This window comes from Dermacentor variabilis, chromosome 9 (assembly GCF_050947875.1).
Source record: "Dermacentor variabilis isolate Ectoservices chromosome 9, ASM5094787v1, whole genome shotgun sequence".
Classification (NCBI taxonomy): domain Eukaryota; kingdom Metazoa; phylum Arthropoda; class Arachnida; order Ixodida; family Ixodidae; genus Dermacentor; species Dermacentor variabilis.
The window spans coordinates 52,032,579-52,050,346 of NC_134576.1; the positions used below are offsets into that span (position 1 = coordinate 52,032,579).

Consider the following 17,768-nt stretch of genomic DNA (forward strand, 5'->3'; position numbering starts at 1 on the left):
ATTGTTACTTACTAGCATAGTTGATGAAGCTATTGTTTTTATTACTAATGAGTGTTTAGTACGGTTTTAAGTTACTACGAAACCATGAGGTCGTGTTGTTTCTTGTTTCACTTCCGACTTGTTTGTCTCTTTTCACGTTCATGGCTCTCTCAAACTGCTGCCACATGTTGGTTTGAGTTATTTTCCGCTGTTCGCGTGCCGCTTCGTCGCAGTTTTGAAACCTGGGTTGCATTTGACGACTTAGCGTAAGTGAAGTGATAAGGCTTGGTCGCATCGCGCGGCGTTTCCGATAGAGCAAACGCGTGTTAATCGCGTTGCAGCTGCCGGTAGCGGCACCGGCAGTGCGGTTGTCAAGGCATGTGGTAAAAGTGGGCCGGTCGCTGGCTCTCTTGGGCGACGTTTTCAACCACGCGTTTCGTTCACGCGCCCAATTTTTTGTCTTCACCGTGAATGGCGTATTGACGTGATCGACTGAATTACCGACACCCTGTAGTGTCGTCGTAGCGTATTGCCAATCGGCTTACGTGTTGGTCGTTTCCCCCCTTCCTAAATGCATATCGTTTAGGCTATGTTTGCGGAGATGTGCCTTTACCGCCGTCTGGTTTCAGCTGCTCCAATACAGAACACGTTTTATTTTTTGTAGTTTCAGAGAAACGGCCACACCATGCCTCTCTCGTGTCGCTTCTACTCTCAAAAATATCCGGAGCCCGAGGATGTGGTGATGGTGAACGTCAGGCAGATCGCCGAAATGGGCGCCTACGTCCGACTCCTGGAATACAACGACATCGAAGGCATGATCCTGCTCTCCGAGTTGTCCAGGCGTCGTATCCGTTCCATAAACAAACTCATCCGCGTCGGGCGCAGCGAGTGCGTCGTCGTCATCAGGGTAGACAAGGACAAAGGTATGTCTCGCTGCACGTTTCTCTGGCGGGCTGTAGCTGCCTTGCACAACGTTTGAGAGCTAAATGCGTGCAGAACAGACATTAACTCCCCTACTCAGAAGTGCGCCTTAACTTGAAGCCCGTGCTTGACTTGGTCAAGGTAACGCCTGACATGAATATGCCCCAAGATGCTCATTGCCTTTCCTTCGGCGCTATCACGTTAGGCGTTATTGTGACCAAGTCAAGCATGAGATTCAAGTTAAGGCGCATTTCTGAATATTGCTTCAGGAAAACGTTTGTTGTAGCCTTTTCGTCTGCAGCTGCAATTTGAAGTGGTATTTGCCGTGTTCTTGGTGCGAGTGCCCGTAGCAGCTTGCACAAACTGAATAACTGCACAGTGGGCAGCATGAATGCTTTGGCATGGCAATAGGTCAACGTATAGCTTTGAAAATTTTCGTTCTGGCGTTTCCAACAGTTTTCAGCTCCTCAACATCTGCGAAAAACTAGTTTTGAAAATTTTAAAGGGGCCCTGGAACACTTTTCTAAACTGACTATAGAATGTCCTCGCCGTTAAATGACGTCTCATAAATCTCATGCTCCAAAAATTTTCAAAACTTTCAACATTAAGTGGATTTATCACACTGATACCCAGCTTTCTCTGTCCTTTTGCTTCCGCTAGTGCAGTGGAAGCTACAAAGCAGAGAAGCCAAAAGGGCAAAGCCTCAGCCCTATGTAATACTCCAATGGTTTATTGTCACGGCGGCAAAAGGGCTCGTCGCTGCATGCCGCTACCATTTTGGAGGCCACGTGTAGCAGACACAGCTACACACAGTGCAAAGATAAAATGAAATGGTATTCCTGTGTTTTTGAGATCGCAGACATATATAATAATCATTTATTTAACTCAAAATTAGCAATCATGTATTACTCAGAATGCTCTTGCGATCACGAAATCAGCCAGTAGCATTGTTGGGTTAGCTTCTTGCGATGGCACTGCAGGGCAACATTGTGAAAGCAGGAGTAAGCGATCTTTCACTCTGTTTGACAAGGTGTTGTAAATTGCCTGCTACATGTAGTGCAGTAATATTTGGCTCACATGTTCATGGCAGCTTCTGTGACAAATGGCCAATGTTTTCTTGCTATGTTCAAAAAGTGGTTCAGGGCCCTTTTGAGATAAATGCAACGTGTGTATGCCACACTTGGTGCACACTCTCTTCCCCGGCAAGGAACTAGTGAGGCACACTTTTCACATTGGTTAAAATGTATTTCTCGCCATCTTTGCTTCATTCTGCAGGCTACATTGACTTGTCCAAACGGCGAGTATCCCCGGAAGACATCACAAAATGTGAAGAAAAGTTTGCCAGGGGCAGAGCTGTGAGTATTAGCGGTGCCCTTTTGCCGACTCCTTGTGATGCAATGGGTTTTAAGAAGAAACGATGGGGAGAGGGTGTCGATGGCTGCGACTTTTGCTGTGCGTGCGCAGGTGAACAGCATTCTTCGGCATGTGGCCGAAACACTCAAGTTCGAGACAGATGAGCAGCTTGAAGAACTGTACAGGAAAACCGCCTGGTACTTTGATGACAAGTTCAAGAAAACCACAGCATCGTACGACGTCTTCAAGCTGGCTGTTACGTGAGTGTCTTGGTGAAGATGCACCATTGCCGCTTGTGAATTTCCACGTACCTTGAATGTGTATGATTCAGCAGAAGAAAAGGTAATCACTTCAGCCACTCATGTGGGGTGCCATTGTTAGTTAACTGCACTGTATATCACATTGTGACCAGTATAGTTTGTGGGTTCTCCATCTCAGTTTGTATGCATGCCCTTTCAGTAAACAGATTAGCACTGGTATGTTCAAAACCACGTTGTGGTTGCCATCTGCTTGATGCAGAGAAACGAGCTTAAGGAAACAGGTGTGCTAGGCTCCTGCATGTGGCAGCCACAGCCTAAAACTTACGCGTCCCAAGCATCGTGTGTGCCTGCAGTACACCATGCTCCCAAAGACGCTCAACTCTTTCTTTACCATGGAGAAAATAGGTGTTCTTTATTTTGTATTTTAAGTCAGATTTTTTTTTTCTAAAGGAACTAGTGCACTCAACAGTTTATGTAATACATAAAAAGCAAAATGAATGCATTTTTTATGCAAAGATGTTTTATTAATTAGCAATATATATGTAATAAAAAAAGACGTAAATTGCCAGAGTCAAGATTGTAGGATAAAACTGAACAATGTTTGTAAAGACACGCTTGTATATACTAACAAAAAGAAATTTTAAGAAAAATTTGAGATATGCAATGCCGTCTAATAGGCACTCTCTCCGAAAAAATATAAAATTTTCAGTCAAGAGGTCTTTCGCTACAAAAATTTAACTGCAAGCACTACAATTAGGTGTGCCATGCGGCAATGCAGTACCTCGATGTAAAACACAGCGGAACATTGCATGTCTTACACTACACTCTTGTTTTCTGCACGGTTTTCCTGTCATTGCAGCATTCCTTGCAGTTTCTGTAAGTCAAAACAAAACTTGCACCAAGTCAAAACAAAACTGCTGTTTGCCCCAACCACTGCGGACAAAACCACAGCCGTTATTGGCGCGATCATGAATGGCAACTACGCGATTATAAAGGCACACAGCCAGCCACGAATGTGGTTTTATGCCCAGTGATAAACGCAAGAATAAAGGCTTAAAGGCACAATTAGGCACAAAGCATTCCGGCATTGCTGTCAGTCTCGTATCATGTACGATTTCTGCTGACTATGGTATAACAATGCGGACTCTGCCACTTCATTTCAGTTGGACGCTAGTGACGTTTTTGCTCTTTTGTGGTGCGCATTTGCAGTGCTTCGTGCTCACCAAGCTACCATACTAGAACAAGCTGGGTCGTGCTGCACTGTGCATTTAATATTTAATCCTCCGATGCATACATCAGTGCACACGCTAGCAGCACCTATTTGAAAATGGAAGACATGTTCAAGATTATGCTTCTACCAAAAATTTACACCAGCAGCAAAGTAGAATACACTTGGCTCCTGCTAAATTAGCTCGGTGTTTCTCTCGTTTAGCTCTGTGCCACCAACTGGCTGCACTGTGCAGGCCCTTCACATTTACACCTACACTCATTCAGTATAACGCACGGTCAGCTTGCATTTACCCAAATACTGGACAGGCAAAAACTCTCTATACAGAGTCGTTGCCAGCGCCGGCCATGACGACGACACAGTGACGAAGGAATGACATCTATGGAATAGTGAATGCATGACGACTATGGGATGATTCTGAATCGATGATGATGGTATAATGATGAGAGTGTGACGACAATGACATGAGGGCAATGGGATTATGAGAATCGGTTGCCGATGATAGAACGACCACTGCGGCGTCATGACAGTTTGACAACGAATGCGTGGCGGCGACAATGGAATGACATCAGTGTAACAATGAAGGCAGTATGGCGACAATAAGATGACAGTTCTATAATAATTATGGTATGATGATGGAATGGCCACAACGATGGTTTGACAACAAAGGCATGACAACGGCAAGTTATGATCGGCCAGCGGAGGAAGTGACCGTCCAGCCGCTCCTGCCTTACTACAATGAATCGCGTCTTGAAGATCACAATACGGCGCCTCAGACAGATCAGCGGTGACACCTAAGTGAGACAAGTTTGACAGCTACAGGGTTGATGGATGGCACCTGGCCGCCAACCACGACGCTGAGACCAAGGAACTTCTGGGAAACTGCATTCTGCACCATTTCGTTGCGGCCGCTGCTAGCCGCCAAAGCTGATGGAAAGACAACCAGCCAATTGCTGGGCCATACTAGAAGCCAATACATTCAGATATTCGAGGCACCCCTATCTACAAGCATCCCCGTCTTTCTCTGGGATAGTGAGCCATGTGCACCCGGGGGTATTTCTCTGATTGCGTTCCATGAACACAGGTGCCGGAGGGATTGTGCGCACTCTCACCTTCAAGGTGACTACGAGTACTCTGATTGAAAGATGGTGTGACTGCAGATTTTCCTGGCCTAGGGATCTAGGTAGGACAGAGCGGTTAAAAACGGTGTGCTCTGGTGTGCTAGTGCGCTGTGGGCTCTGCCAGAAAGATGTAGTCTGGTCTGACCTGTAGGTCATGTTACGAGAACGAGGTACTGTGCTCCGTGCTTGGGCCAGTGCGAGTATCCCGTGTTCTGTAACAGTTTGCCTCTCCTATGTAAATAAACCCCCTGTTCCATTCCTCGTCCTCTCGACCATATACTCTTCACTAATGAAGCAACCCTAATCAAGTAAGCTCGGACGATGGGGTGGGCCTGCTTAGCCTCCGTGTGATACCCCGGTAGTGTAGGCCAGCTACCCGTTGCGAGAAGCACCATAGGCTAGAGCATGCCCGCAGCGTGACCTACAAGTCATACTCTGTGTGACGTCAGACTCTGAGGCCACAACTCCTGAATCCTACAGGCGACATAATCATAATTGAATGATGACAGTATAATTATGGTGGGATGACGACGTGCCAACAATGGGGCGATATTTCCGAGATGATGACAATGATACAGTGACTGCATGACAATAATGGAGGGAGGAGAACCTGTCTGATGTCAAAGCCGGAATGAAGACCACAAGCACATGCCTAATGGCCCAAGAAGTGGACAACTTGGGTTACTGGGCCTGGGCTATCTTAGATAGACAGGCAGATAGACTCATAGTGCCTGAAGTTGGCAAAGAAGACTAATTGCATTAAAAATCTGAACACAAAACTTTCATGTCAGTGATATATGCATTTCTCTAGTGTCTCTCGACAGCACCCCAGTGGAGTTCAATTGGCATGCAACTGAAGCTCTTGGAAAACTGAGTGTTTTTCTGCAAACTGTATTGCGCAATGTTTATTACTTAAATGTGCATTGTTGGAACATATTTTTTGTTCTCCTTGACAGGGACGTGTCGGTCTTGGATGAATGTGATATTGACCCGGAGACAAAAGAAGTCCTCTTGACCAACATCAAGCACCGGCTGACACCACAGGCTGTCAAGATCAGGGCAGGTACGCCTAGTTAAAAATTCATATTATATGAGCACTGGAAGCGACACACGTTTCTCGTCTTGTGGGTGCATGTTTCTCTGTGTTGCCCCCAGTCCATCTCGTGACAAAAGAAAGCGTGACACCATGCCAATACTATTGGCATCATGGTCGCGTTTGACACCCTGGTGGCCAGACGTCAATTGGAACCAGTTCAGTTCATTATGATGCCCACCCTTGGAGGTTGGGCAGATCAACAAACTGAAGGGGGGGAAGGGGCAGGACACAAGTCACATGTCATGCTTGCACATGACCCGTACTATAAGAATATTTCTGCATTAAAATCAGAGGTTGCATGTTAGAGTAAAAAAATTGCGACAAAACCCATCTCACAATGACTGTTGCCGCTAATGCATTAGCATTGAATCAGTATAGTGACACAACGTATTGCCACCGTCAAAAGAAGTTAGGTGTGAGGTGTGTACCACTGCAGTGGGACTCCTCTTTCACACTTCCCTGGGAACACTTGGCCCCATCTAGCGCCACTGCCGAGAAGCCTGCTCATGGCTTCCAAAATGCGTGGCATGTCTGTGCGTGCGAACAGTGAGAAATGCACCATGCGCTAACTAGGCTCCCCTCTCCTGCTTTTTTCTGGACACTCTGCACCATCTGGCGGTGCTGCCAAGAGGTGTGCGCGTGACCTCCAAGATGAGAAGCGTGGCACACTGGTGCCTGCAAATGCTGAGAATATTTCCCTTGTCTGACACTCAGTGGCTCATACTCGGTGACCCAAGTTGGCGACAGGTTCATTGAAGAGTGGAAAATACCCAGTGCACGCGTGGTGCAGCTCGCTATAGCATTGGCTTGAAAGGCGTTCATATAAAAGCGACGCATATCCAGTGAATTTGTGCCACGCAGCCCACTGTTAATGCATCGAGTTGTTGTCCTTCGAGAACCCTTGTGACGTGGGTTCAATTCTGCTCAGCATCGGAGAAATTTTAAGGGGTGTTTTTCGTCTTTGTAAAGCGGCACATACCTAGTTATCCATACCCAGTTATCCATGTTGCCGTCAAAGACATTCATTGAAAAAGTGGCTCGCACCTACTGGCACATACCCACTGATTCAAGTTGGAATCAAAGACGACCGTTGGAGACCAGCACAGGCCGAGTGGCACATACGCAGTACTCCATGTTGGCGTCTTAGAATTTCTTCGCACAGTGCTACCTACCCAATCTCACGTCTACAGTGGCTCATGTCGGTGTGAAAGAGGTTCATTGAAGTACGGTATGTATGTACACATTGCCACATACTCAGTGGCCCAAGTCGGTTCGATGATTGGTCTCGAACCCTGTTACCTCGGCACGGCAACTCGATGCACTACCCTTTAGACCACAGACTACCCAGTGACGCAGGCAGGTGGGAAAATGGTTAGAGATGAACATGCGTGCATACATACAGACACCCGAAAATCAAAAGCCAGAAAGAAAAAAAATATATCCTCCAATGTAAGCCGGCTGACCTCCCCCTCCCCCCCCCCCCCCCCCCAAGAAAAAGCACTACTAGCCCAGGTCTTTTGAAGTCTAAAACGCTGTTTATTTCGAATACGCGACACCATCAGTGAATCTGCTGCAACTTATCGCATGCAACCAGTCACTCATCATCATCATCCATGTCGAGATCACTGGATTCCTTGTCACTCTCCCCCACCCTTTCTCCTTCTGTTCCCCATTTCTCTTACCCACTGTGTAGGGTAGCAAAGCGGACACTTCTCTGGTTGACCTCCCTGCATGCTTTCTCTTTTTCCCCCTCCCACAGTGTGTTGTCTTCTGTACCGTCCAGCATGTTGGAAATACATCTCTTCACGCACACACGATGACGGCAACGGCAATGCTCTCCCATGGAATTGCAATCCAGCTTGCCACTTGCCCCAGCAATGAGCGCTTGGTGGCACCAGACTGTCACACGGGCTAAATGGTCAAATCAAAACCGACCCCTGAATTGTGTATCCCGTTTTTTTAAAAGAGTTAAACTGCACCATACATAAGCTGCGCCAAAATTCAAACAGTAGTTCATGTGAATGCACACTGCGAGAAGTCGACTCTGTGATGTCACTAAGACGCAGGCAATGTTTGCAAAGAGAAGAATGTTGAGGAGAGGTGCATGGCAAAGAAAAGTATAATGCAAAAGATCGTTGTAAAGTTGATTGTTGTTGGCCCGTTTCATTCCAGCATCTTCGAACTTATAGAAACTGTCACGTGACGCACACCTATGCTGCAAAAAAGCAGCAGTCACAGGCTGCAAAGTTCGTGAAGTGCTGCTAAGAAAGCTTTGCTCTTAAAGAAAATTGGCGAAAAAGCAGCTTTCACTCTGTCATATCTCACTTTGGCAAGAATGCATTAGTGATGATTTGAGACTGACAAGCAGAGGGCTGCAGCCAGTTGCAGTTCATTATTCTTGAATAAAATATCACAATGTGCACCATCATGAGGCTAGGTGGGGGTGGAGAGGCTTGATATGCAAAATACAGTTGCCAGTTTATTGCATTTGAACCCAGTAGCATTGTAAGTGCACTGTATGCCTTACATTCTACTTCCATGTTGTAAGCAACTTCTGCCACACAACATTCACCCTGTGGAGCACTTCATAGTGCTGTGAAAAATTTGCGTCCAATTGATTTGTTGGCCCCACTGTATATTGTGGCAACCACCATATTGGCATTGGCAAGTCCTACCACAACTGGATCTGAGCGCTGAGGGTGGTAGGCTGATTTCTGACTGATGCAAAGGTTTGTGTATTAAACCTTACCGTTGAGCTGATTTGTGCCTGTTGCCGTTTTTCCTTTTTGAAGTGTAGAGTTAAGCCTCTTCATAATGTGTGAAGCTAATAATATGTTCTCTCTGGTATTGCCGACAAGCGTGCACTTTATGTTTGTGCACGTTGACTTTCCTTACACCTTTCCACTTTTTTTACCAGATATTGAGGTGTCCTGCTACGAATATGAAGGCATCGATGCTGTGAAGCATGCCCTACGGGAAGGCATGTCGCTGTCCACCGAGGACATGCCTATCAAGGTGAGGCTTGTACAGGTTCTAATTTTTGCAAGATGCTTGCATCAAAGCGTAGTTGCCAGGAGAAAAGAAATGCAGTTGAGTTTACTTTTTGTGCTGTGCTTGAAAAGGACACTAAAAAGGGTTAGAAGGGCCCCTCACCAGGCCTTATCAGAAATATTGGTTGTACACAAGAAGCGTACAAGTACAGTGCAACTCTAATCACAACCACCTTCATTTTATGACACTAGCTAGGGCTCAAACGAAACCTACAGAAACAGTGCATTAAATTTAAATTTCACGAAACCTGGTTGCATATGACAAGCTTCGTACATTCATTCACAGGGACTGACACAAAACAAGAGTGCCGTTCCACGGGTTGTATCTTCGTGAACAATGTATGGTCCGTGGTAAGCAGTAAACGATGGCCGAGTTGGGAACCATCAACAACAGTTGCGAAGTCTAGACATACACCAAGTGGAGCTTGACGAAAGGATATGTGCTGTGCTCTCGTAAGGTGTACTTATGTTCAGCGCCTCGACTGCTCTGTGTCACGTAGGAAAGGTTGTTTATACGACTCATTCCGCAGCTGGTCTTTGTGGGCCTAGCCTTTGATCACTTGTCACAGTGACAGGTGAGCTTTCATTGCTGTGAAGTCTCTGCACACAAAATAATTTCCTCCATGTCGACTGCATTTGCTGTCGTGCCTACAGTGCTGTTTCCGCCAGACACAATCCTCGTTTAGCACTGTCCACTAGTGGCAACAGGTCCGCGAGTAGGCTTCAGGCCACTGCAAGCAGGCTGTGCAGCCTGCTTGTTGTTTGTTATATGCAGGAGAGAGCCAGAGTGAATGTGCCTTTAGGTGGACTGTAGTCATATCCAAATGTGCCAAATTGCTTTTCACAGTGCATTCAGCGTGTGCAGAATACCAGCGTTTGCTTTATTGTTCAGCAGCTTAATTGGAATTCTGCATACGTAAGTATAGACAATAAATCAACCACCATTTGGACATGTTCGATTATAAGGACTTCTACATGGCACCGTCATTTTCCCCATAGACGCCATGTGTAACAACAACCAAAATTTCAACAACCGAACAGTCTAAGCCGTGCCATTCAATAATCCGGACACCATCAGCGGCTGTGGTGGTTACCAACTGACACCAGCAGTGCAGCCAAAGCTGTCGAGCAAAGTTAAGACCTCCAAGATAGCATATTCCTACAATGTGGTTGAATCTCGGAGGCAATGCTTCAATCTCTTAGTCGGCGTAAACAATGGTATGGTGCTTGTAGGCAATTTACAATTGCTATCGCCATCAATTTCCGGTTCCTACATTGCCAATTATTATCGCCACTGCTGCTGTCGACTGATGTGCTTCACGAAACACCAGTCACTATTCTTTGTTCTTTCAACATGCTGTATAGCGCCCACTGTAATAGCAAAGTTTTGAGCGGGATGTTTTCATCACGTTAGGCATACAGGTGCCTATTCGGGCCAGCTTCGATAGTACACACTACGTATCTACTAGATGCACTGCATGGCACCAACTCTGCCTTTGCAGCCAGCAGCGGCTATGAAGCGCTGCAAGCATAAGACCGTGACAATGGTGCAGAAAGCTGCCATTGTACAGCTTGTACAGCACGGCCGATCACAGGTTGAAGTAGCACAGGAATTCAGCATTTCAAAACGAACCATCTTGGACTACACCGAGAACAAAGCTAAGATTCTAGAAACAATGCAGAAATAGTGCTACAGCCCATCAGAAAAGCTTCCATCAAGGCACATGCCCACAACTCGAAGAGGCCTTGAATATCTGGCTGGGTGCAATGGTAGTGCAGCACATTCCCGTCTCTCGCGACCTACCAATATGCAGCAAAAGTGGTGCCGTTGACAACACGTTGGTCGTGAATTACCACACTGAAAAGCTGCAAACACTATGGCTGTTACTCACTGGACGACGCTTTCAACTGCGATGAAAGTGCACTTTTTTACAAGCTTCTGCCAGATGAGACACTGTGTCTGGAGATCCTTGCCGTGGCAACCAACACAGTAAAGAGGTAATGACTGTTCTTCTGGGCACGGACAAGTTTGGAACAGGAACGCTTCTGGTTACTGGCTAAACAAAAAGGCCAGGATGTTAGGAATCAAGGATCTGCTCATGTGGTACAAACCAACACCAAAGCCTGCATTACGCAGCTGCTGTTTCAGGGCTATGTGCGCAGGCTAGATCAAAGCTTTGAGGTGCACACTCATAAGGTAATGCTTTTTGTTGATAATTGCTGTGCCCATGGCCTTATCAATAATTTGAAGAAAGCAGTTGAAATTGAGTTTTAAATGCATCAGCATTTCTTGCCTACCCAGTGAGGAAACCCGTCCATCATGTAAGACGAATTGCTATAAAGAAATAAATGTATACATAAAAGCAAAGTAGATTCGAAAGGAAGAATAGCGGTGGGTATTTTTTTTTTCTTTTTTTTTCGGACATTTGATAAATCGGACATATTTTGCGGTCCCCATGAAGTCAGAATTATTGGTTGTTGATTGTAGTGCATTGCAGCTTGCCACATTTCCATCCTCCTAAAGTATGTTTGACATGGTGCAATATTGCAATATTGCCCACACGGCATGGATGGGGTGCCATTAACAATGCAAATCATCTTGTGTCATGGGTACCTGCCCATCTATTTTTTGTTTTGGTAATGTAATGAGTTCGAAGACGAGAAATGTTTCACGAGACATTTCTAGTTTTCACCGAAGTAAGTTGGCTTAGCCTATGTTAAGAATACCTCGGTCTTCCATCAGGTGCTTGCAAACGCAAAAGTCGCAGCTGCCACGATTGGAGTATGCGAAATGGGGGTGCAAATTTTCTCGTTTGTGCAAGTCGCAGCTGCAAAACACCCAGTGCAATATCACAGCACACAAAATAGGCATGAGTGTGGAGGCTGAGCGTGCACACTGTTTGCAGATCAACCTGATTGCCCCACCTGTGTATGTCATGACCACGACCACCATGGATCGGACGGAGGGCCTGGAGGCGCTCAACAACGCCATAACCAAGATTGAGGAGACAATCCGCAAGGCTGGAGGCGTCTTCACCGTGCAGAGCCCGGTCAGTGCTTGCCCCCATGCACTTCATACACCCATATGAGCCACCTTTTCAGAATTTTCTGTAGAGTTTACCAATTCAGGCTCACTGCACAGTTTTACAAATGCTGTGTCAAGTTGCAGAAAAAATGGGTTCCATGAAGTTTTCTTGCAGGCATTGAAAGATAGAGCGGCGCAAGATTTGCAAAGAAAAAAAAAGGCATTTGAGAAAACCATGATGACACATGCACTACCCTTTCGGAGTTAGTGCATGTGTAGTGCATGGGGTAGTGAAGTGCCGTCGTATGCCGCGAGCATAACCTCACTTTATTTGCCGTATTTACTCGAATGTAATGCGACAGCAATTGTAATGCGAGAGTCGAATTTCCAGTTGCATGAAATAACAAAATAAGACTGCAAACGTAATGCGAGATGAATGGAAAAAAGGAATGGTGGTACCTTTATTCAAGAAACCACAATTCAGAAACCAGGTTTCACTAATCATCTTCATCTGAAGAGCTTTCCTTGACCGGTGTTCTCTGGTCATCACATTCAGAGACAGTTTCACTTTTGCGAAATTTTGTGTAAATCGGAACTGAAAGCGTCCCCCACAAATGTTTCTGGCACTGTGCCAAGTTCGCTATCAGTGCCCAGAGCAGTGTCTGGGAAGAGCCGAGTCTCGCTAAAGCGGAACTATCTCCGAAAGTAATCAACCAAAGATCGAGTCATCTTTCGTGCCGTCTAGCTCATGTGAAATTAACAAGAAAAAAGCGAACTGAGGAGCCCAATTGTTTATTACTAATCATATCATAAGAAGCCAACAAACAAAGACAACAAAGGGGAAATTAGTTGTATGTATGGTGAAATCTTGTTACTACGAATGCCACATTAACAAACTTTTCAGAAATCTGCTGAAATGTTCTATTTAAAGAAAGCCCACTGTGTTTGCATGTGGTCATTCTGGTGGAGCCCAGTTATCAAATGGTACACTGTACGGTATGTGAATTTTGAGTCATCCCTTTACATTACGTGTGTGGGGTGAGTGGTGGTGCCTTGAAGCCGTCCAAATAATTGGTTGGTGAGTGTATTTACTTTCGAAGCATTGCTATCGATGGTACTTACTTTGGTTTATCAAAGTGAGTTCAGAGAATGTACTTGTTGTTTGGTGTATTCAACAAAATGCCTGTTCGTGTTACAGCCTGTGAAGGACACCTATTTATGAAGCTTTGTAGTGTTTGGAAAAAAAGTTTCCTTTCGATTTACAGTAGACTTCTGTTAATTTGACTCCAGTTAATTCGATCCAGGCTGAAAGTCCAGGCCAGTGCCCATGCGTTTCTATGGTCCCAAATGTTCGTTATTTCGTTCCTAAAATTGGCTTTTGCTGGATCATTTGAACTTGACCAGTCAGCATACACGCACCTGACCCCTACGGTGACCTCAATAGCGACCCCTTTAATGGCAGTGTCCGTCTCAGCGGAGCTTAGGGGGACAGTGAATGCGTTGAACACACATCTCCCGTCGAAAACGCCTATTTTCAGCCTGCTGTAGGAAGATTTTCAAGCAATAACCGTAGCTAAGAATGTCTGATTATAATACTTGCCCAATTTCATTTGCCCATTTTTTTTTTTTCGAGAAAATTGGCTGAAAGTTGCCTGCGCAGTGCACTCGGACACGATACAAATACCGCCTTTAAGGCGTTTGTATGCATTACCGCATAACAGGGATGTATTGCGCAGAAGCTGACTTTGAAAAATTGTGCAGCGAAGTTGATTAAAAAGCTAGCCGCCATCGTGCAACACATATTAGACCCTTGCCCATATTTCTTGCTAAAGCACCAAGTGCATGTTAGATTCCTATTTTGTTTAGGAACTTCAATATCATTTCTATTTCTGCCTTGCACACATAGAAAGTGGGTGCGCGTTCGGCTCGAGGGCATGCTAGAATCTGGAAAATACTGCCAAATGTATCAGCGGTGTGTTTTGCCATTTCTTCTGCATTTTGTTTAATTCAACCCATCGATAATTCAATCAATTTCATTGATCCCGTCTGGATCAAATTAATGGAATTTGACTGTACCCACTATTTTGTTACAGTAATACCGTTTCATTAAAACAAGGTTTAAAGATTAAATCTCTGCACCCTTTTGTGATGTCACAACTACTTTCACGCCGCTGATTGCATGTTAGGTGCGACAGTTTCGGACATAGAAGGCAAGTCATTCAAAAAATAGCACTTCTTAAGCCAATTACCAAATGCTGGAGTGAACTTAATGTCCGGGTGTAATGAAAATGATGTCTTTTCTCTCCTCAATGCAGCCCAAGGTGGTGACCGAGACAGATGAGCTGGAACTTGCCAAGCAGTTAGATCGCCTTGAACAGGAGAATGCCGAGATTGACGGAGATGACGACGATGAAGAGGCTGAAGCTGGCTCAGGTTCTTCTGGCGCTGAAGACAATGACAATGTAGTAATGGTTGAGGCCTGACCTGCTAGAGGTGGCCCAGGTGAGAATAAAGCAACCTGCTTAACCCTTGCACTCGATGTGTGTCATTCTGTGGAATTGAAGCAGTGAGGTCTAGCTGGTGAGCAAAACATCAGGAAGCACGTTATATGCTTTAAGGAGCTATACAGTCCTTTTGCAGAACAAATGGACAAGTAATCGAAGTCGGTTATTACTACACAGCAGCTATACATGTATACTAATTTGAAGTTTACAAAAAAAAAATCATTTCTATAGCATGGGATGCCTAGGCCCAGCCAACTAAACTGCTGGTGCTCATTAAAGTTCACTCTCTCTCTCTCTAGCATGGAACTTCCCTGTGCTTCCAGAAGGAGCTTTTTGTAGGTGTAATGCAAATGAAAGCCCAAGAACGCAAATGTCTGATCAGACCTACGAATGGAATTCTATATATTCAAAAGTTAATATAATCCTGACATGTATTGTGAATACATGTTGAGTATGCCTTAAACAGGCTGACTCTGATAGTCTGTGGGGTGAGTGCAAAACAGTGCGACCCAAGAAATTTGGAAAGTACATTAGGCTTGTCTAGCTTAATGTAAATGCAACATACAAGTGGGACTGCCCAAACTCATTTGGAACACTTTTTGGAACAAGTAAAATAGCGTTTTGGAGCAGACAAAATTGCATTTTGGAGCAATTTAGAGCAGATAAAATTCCATTTAGAAGCAGTTTGGAGAAGGCCAGTCTGAATTTTGGTGGAATAATTGAATACGAAACAGAATAAACCAACATGAAGTGCATAGTACAAGTGCACTTTGTAGCGATAGCCTACTGTAACATGGAGGAGTGTCGTGAGCAGTGGCGCATCTCAAGCTTTCCCGTAAAGCTGAAAGCATTAGTGGCACTGCAATCGAACTAGATATTCCTGTGCCAATGCTCATGATGATAGCGGAAAATGTTCTCAAATTGTGCGGTCCAATCGACGTGGTAACAATTTCTGGTAACAATTTCACCGCAGACCTAGGGGACCATGATCAATCGAGGGCTGGTATAACGTAAAGCTATTCCTTTCCGTTTTTATTGTGATAGCAATTGTATGGACACTCCAGGTGCATTCCTGCCTTCAGCATCGCCTTGATGTTCCGTATAAAGTCTAGGGGTGATAACATCGTCGCCACCCGCCGTGGTTGCTCAGTGGCTATGGTGTTGGGCTGCTATGCACGAGGTCGCGGGATCGAATCCCAGCCATGGCGGCCGCATCTCGACGGGGGCGAAATGCGAAAACACCTGTGTGCTTAGATTTAGGTGCACGTTAAAGAACCCCAGGTGGTCAAAATTTCCGGAGTCCTCCACTACGGCGTGCCTCATAATCAGGAAGTGGTTTTGGCACGTAAAACCCCAAATATTATTATTACATCGTCGCCGCACACCATATGCTGTATCTGCGAGTGAAAGCATGCGAGGGTGAGCCGACGACAGTGGCTCAATGTGCATCCTCCCCGCTTTTCTCCCTTACGCGGGCAAGGGAGAAAAGCGGGGAGGATTCGCATCGCCTTCTGTCATGTGCAAGGCACTGGGGGAGAGGGCATTCTACTCCAGCGGCTGCTGGGTATGGCACGGCTGCGCGTGCCCTATCTTGAAAGCAATATTCGATGGGCACAGAGTGCGAGTGCCGATAGCTTCATGTTCGCTGTGTTTTCGCCGCTTAGTTCGCATTGAAGCGAGTGGTGGCACGAAGGTCAATTTGCTCGCTGCTGATGCCGCACTTCATCACTCCATCATTTTGACAGCGAATTTCTGCGCTCGTCTAGTGAAATGTGTTCATGCCTGCTTGCGCCCACGTGCCACCAGGCTTGTTAATTTAGTAGGTGAATATTTACAGCCTTACACGGGCGATAAAGCTACTATATATCTTTACTTTGTACAGCTGTCTACTAAATTGATATCGCAATTGATGCGTCGCCTTTCATGCGGAACAGCGCCTTTTTATTCCAAATCTGCATTAGGTCAAAATGGCTCATGCTTTGCCCATATGGGCGTAAAAACAGATTGGGGTAGTTCTGTGTTATACCGGCCCTGGGGACAGAGACGCCCGCCCACAGAATGTGCGCTTCCCTAATATCTTGTTCGGCCGCCGCACTGTCGGCCTACTTTTTGTTGTTTTGTGCCTCAGCTACAGGGAGCGCCACGCCATTCGGCCCACGCAACTAGAATTACTGTATACGCTACCAAAGGTAGCATATACAGTAACTCTACACTCAGCGGTATTGTAGTACCCTCAAAATACAGACGCCTAAGTGACCGTGCGCACGCCAGCGACTTGCTGGAAGCTCCAAAAAGTCCAATGTTATAAGCGCAAGAATTCTGCGCGCAAGGCACTGTCTCACGGTGTGTGGCACGGCTGCACTCTCTTTCGGAGAATGAACCCGCATGCTGTTTGCAGCCGCTGCTGGAGCACACCCGCTGAAGCTGTTCTGGCACAGCGTGGCACAATTTCCAGTCAATTTTCTATGTTTGGTGCAGTTTTGCACAGGAATTTGCGTTTGTATCAAAATGGCGCAATTGGCGTAGGAGTCCCAACCCTCGACATACGAAAAATCCTTGGGAAGCAAGCTTTGCAGCAGCCAGACTTTGGTTCTAGAGGGAGAGAAATTAGGTTGATAATTTTTTCTATGCAACTGGCTTGCCTGTAGCCAATTACTACAGGGGTAGTTTGGTTAAAATGGAGCTGTACAAAAAATCACAGCAGTTGTGGTGGACATTTTCAGGCTAAACTAAAAAAGCAAGATAGGACGAGGACAAAAAGAAAGAAAGAACAGGACTAGACTGGCGTTAGTCGTGCTGTGTGCTTTTTATCCTCGTCTCATCGTACTGCTTGAATATGCCTCCATATTAAATGTATTAAATGTTTTGCAGTTCTTAATTCTCACTGATCAAGGCTAGATCTTTACGTCACCAAGGACCTCTTTATTTTTCAATGACGAAGGAGTAAGGCAACTTCCACACCGTCCAAGAGTATGTCGAACTTTCACTAATTGCACGCGTATTCTCTTTTCTGAACTGATAAATTGCACTTGCTACTCGTAAACCCATGCCTCCTGCCATCATAAGGTGTAGAAGCTGGGGCACATATGATTCGTAGGGGTGTGTGAATATTACAAACTTTAAAATAATAAATATACGTGATTACTGTGATAATGGCTGTTCATTATTCAATATTCGGTTTGTTTCTGGCACTATTCAATTCGTTTTCGATTCAGTCTCAAAAATTGCTAT

At 45.5% G+C, this 17,768-nt stretch overlaps 1 protein-coding gene across 1 annotated transcript; it reads left to right on the forward strand.

The window, feature by feature from the left end:
• Positions 1-94: 94 nt before the first annotated feature.
• eIF2alpha (eukaryotic translation initiation factor 2 subunit alpha) lies at positions 95-14,567 on the forward strand. Its single transcript, XM_075704246.1, has 8 exons — positions 95-245; positions 644-902; positions 2,176-2,255; positions 2,365-2,513; positions 5,819-5,925; positions 8,876-8,973; positions 11,915-12,058; positions 14,349-14,567. The coding sequence occupies exons 2-8, from the start codon at positions 665-667 to the stop codon at positions 14,514-14,516; spliced, it is 984 nt and encodes a 327-aa protein (XP_075560361.1). The 5' UTR covers positions 95-245; positions 644-664; the 3' UTR covers positions 14,517-14,567.
• The last annotated feature ends 3,201 nt before the right edge of the window (positions 14,568-17,768 follow it).

Excerpts from the sequence above, each read along its gene's own strand:
- eIF2alpha (XM_075704246.1), top strand. The coding sequence starts at position 665 with ATGCCTCTCTCGTGTCGCTTCTACTCTCAAAAATATCCGGAGCCCGAG. Across the intron at positions 5,926-8,875 it reads GGCTGTCAAGATCAGGGCAG|ATATTGAGGTGTCCTGCTAC; the intron begins GTACGCCTAGTT and ends TTTTTTTACCAG. Across the intron at positions 12,059-14,348 it reads TCTTCACCGTGCAGAGCCCG|CCCAAGGTGGTGACCGAGAC; the intron begins GTCAGTGCTTGC and ends TCCTCAATGCAG.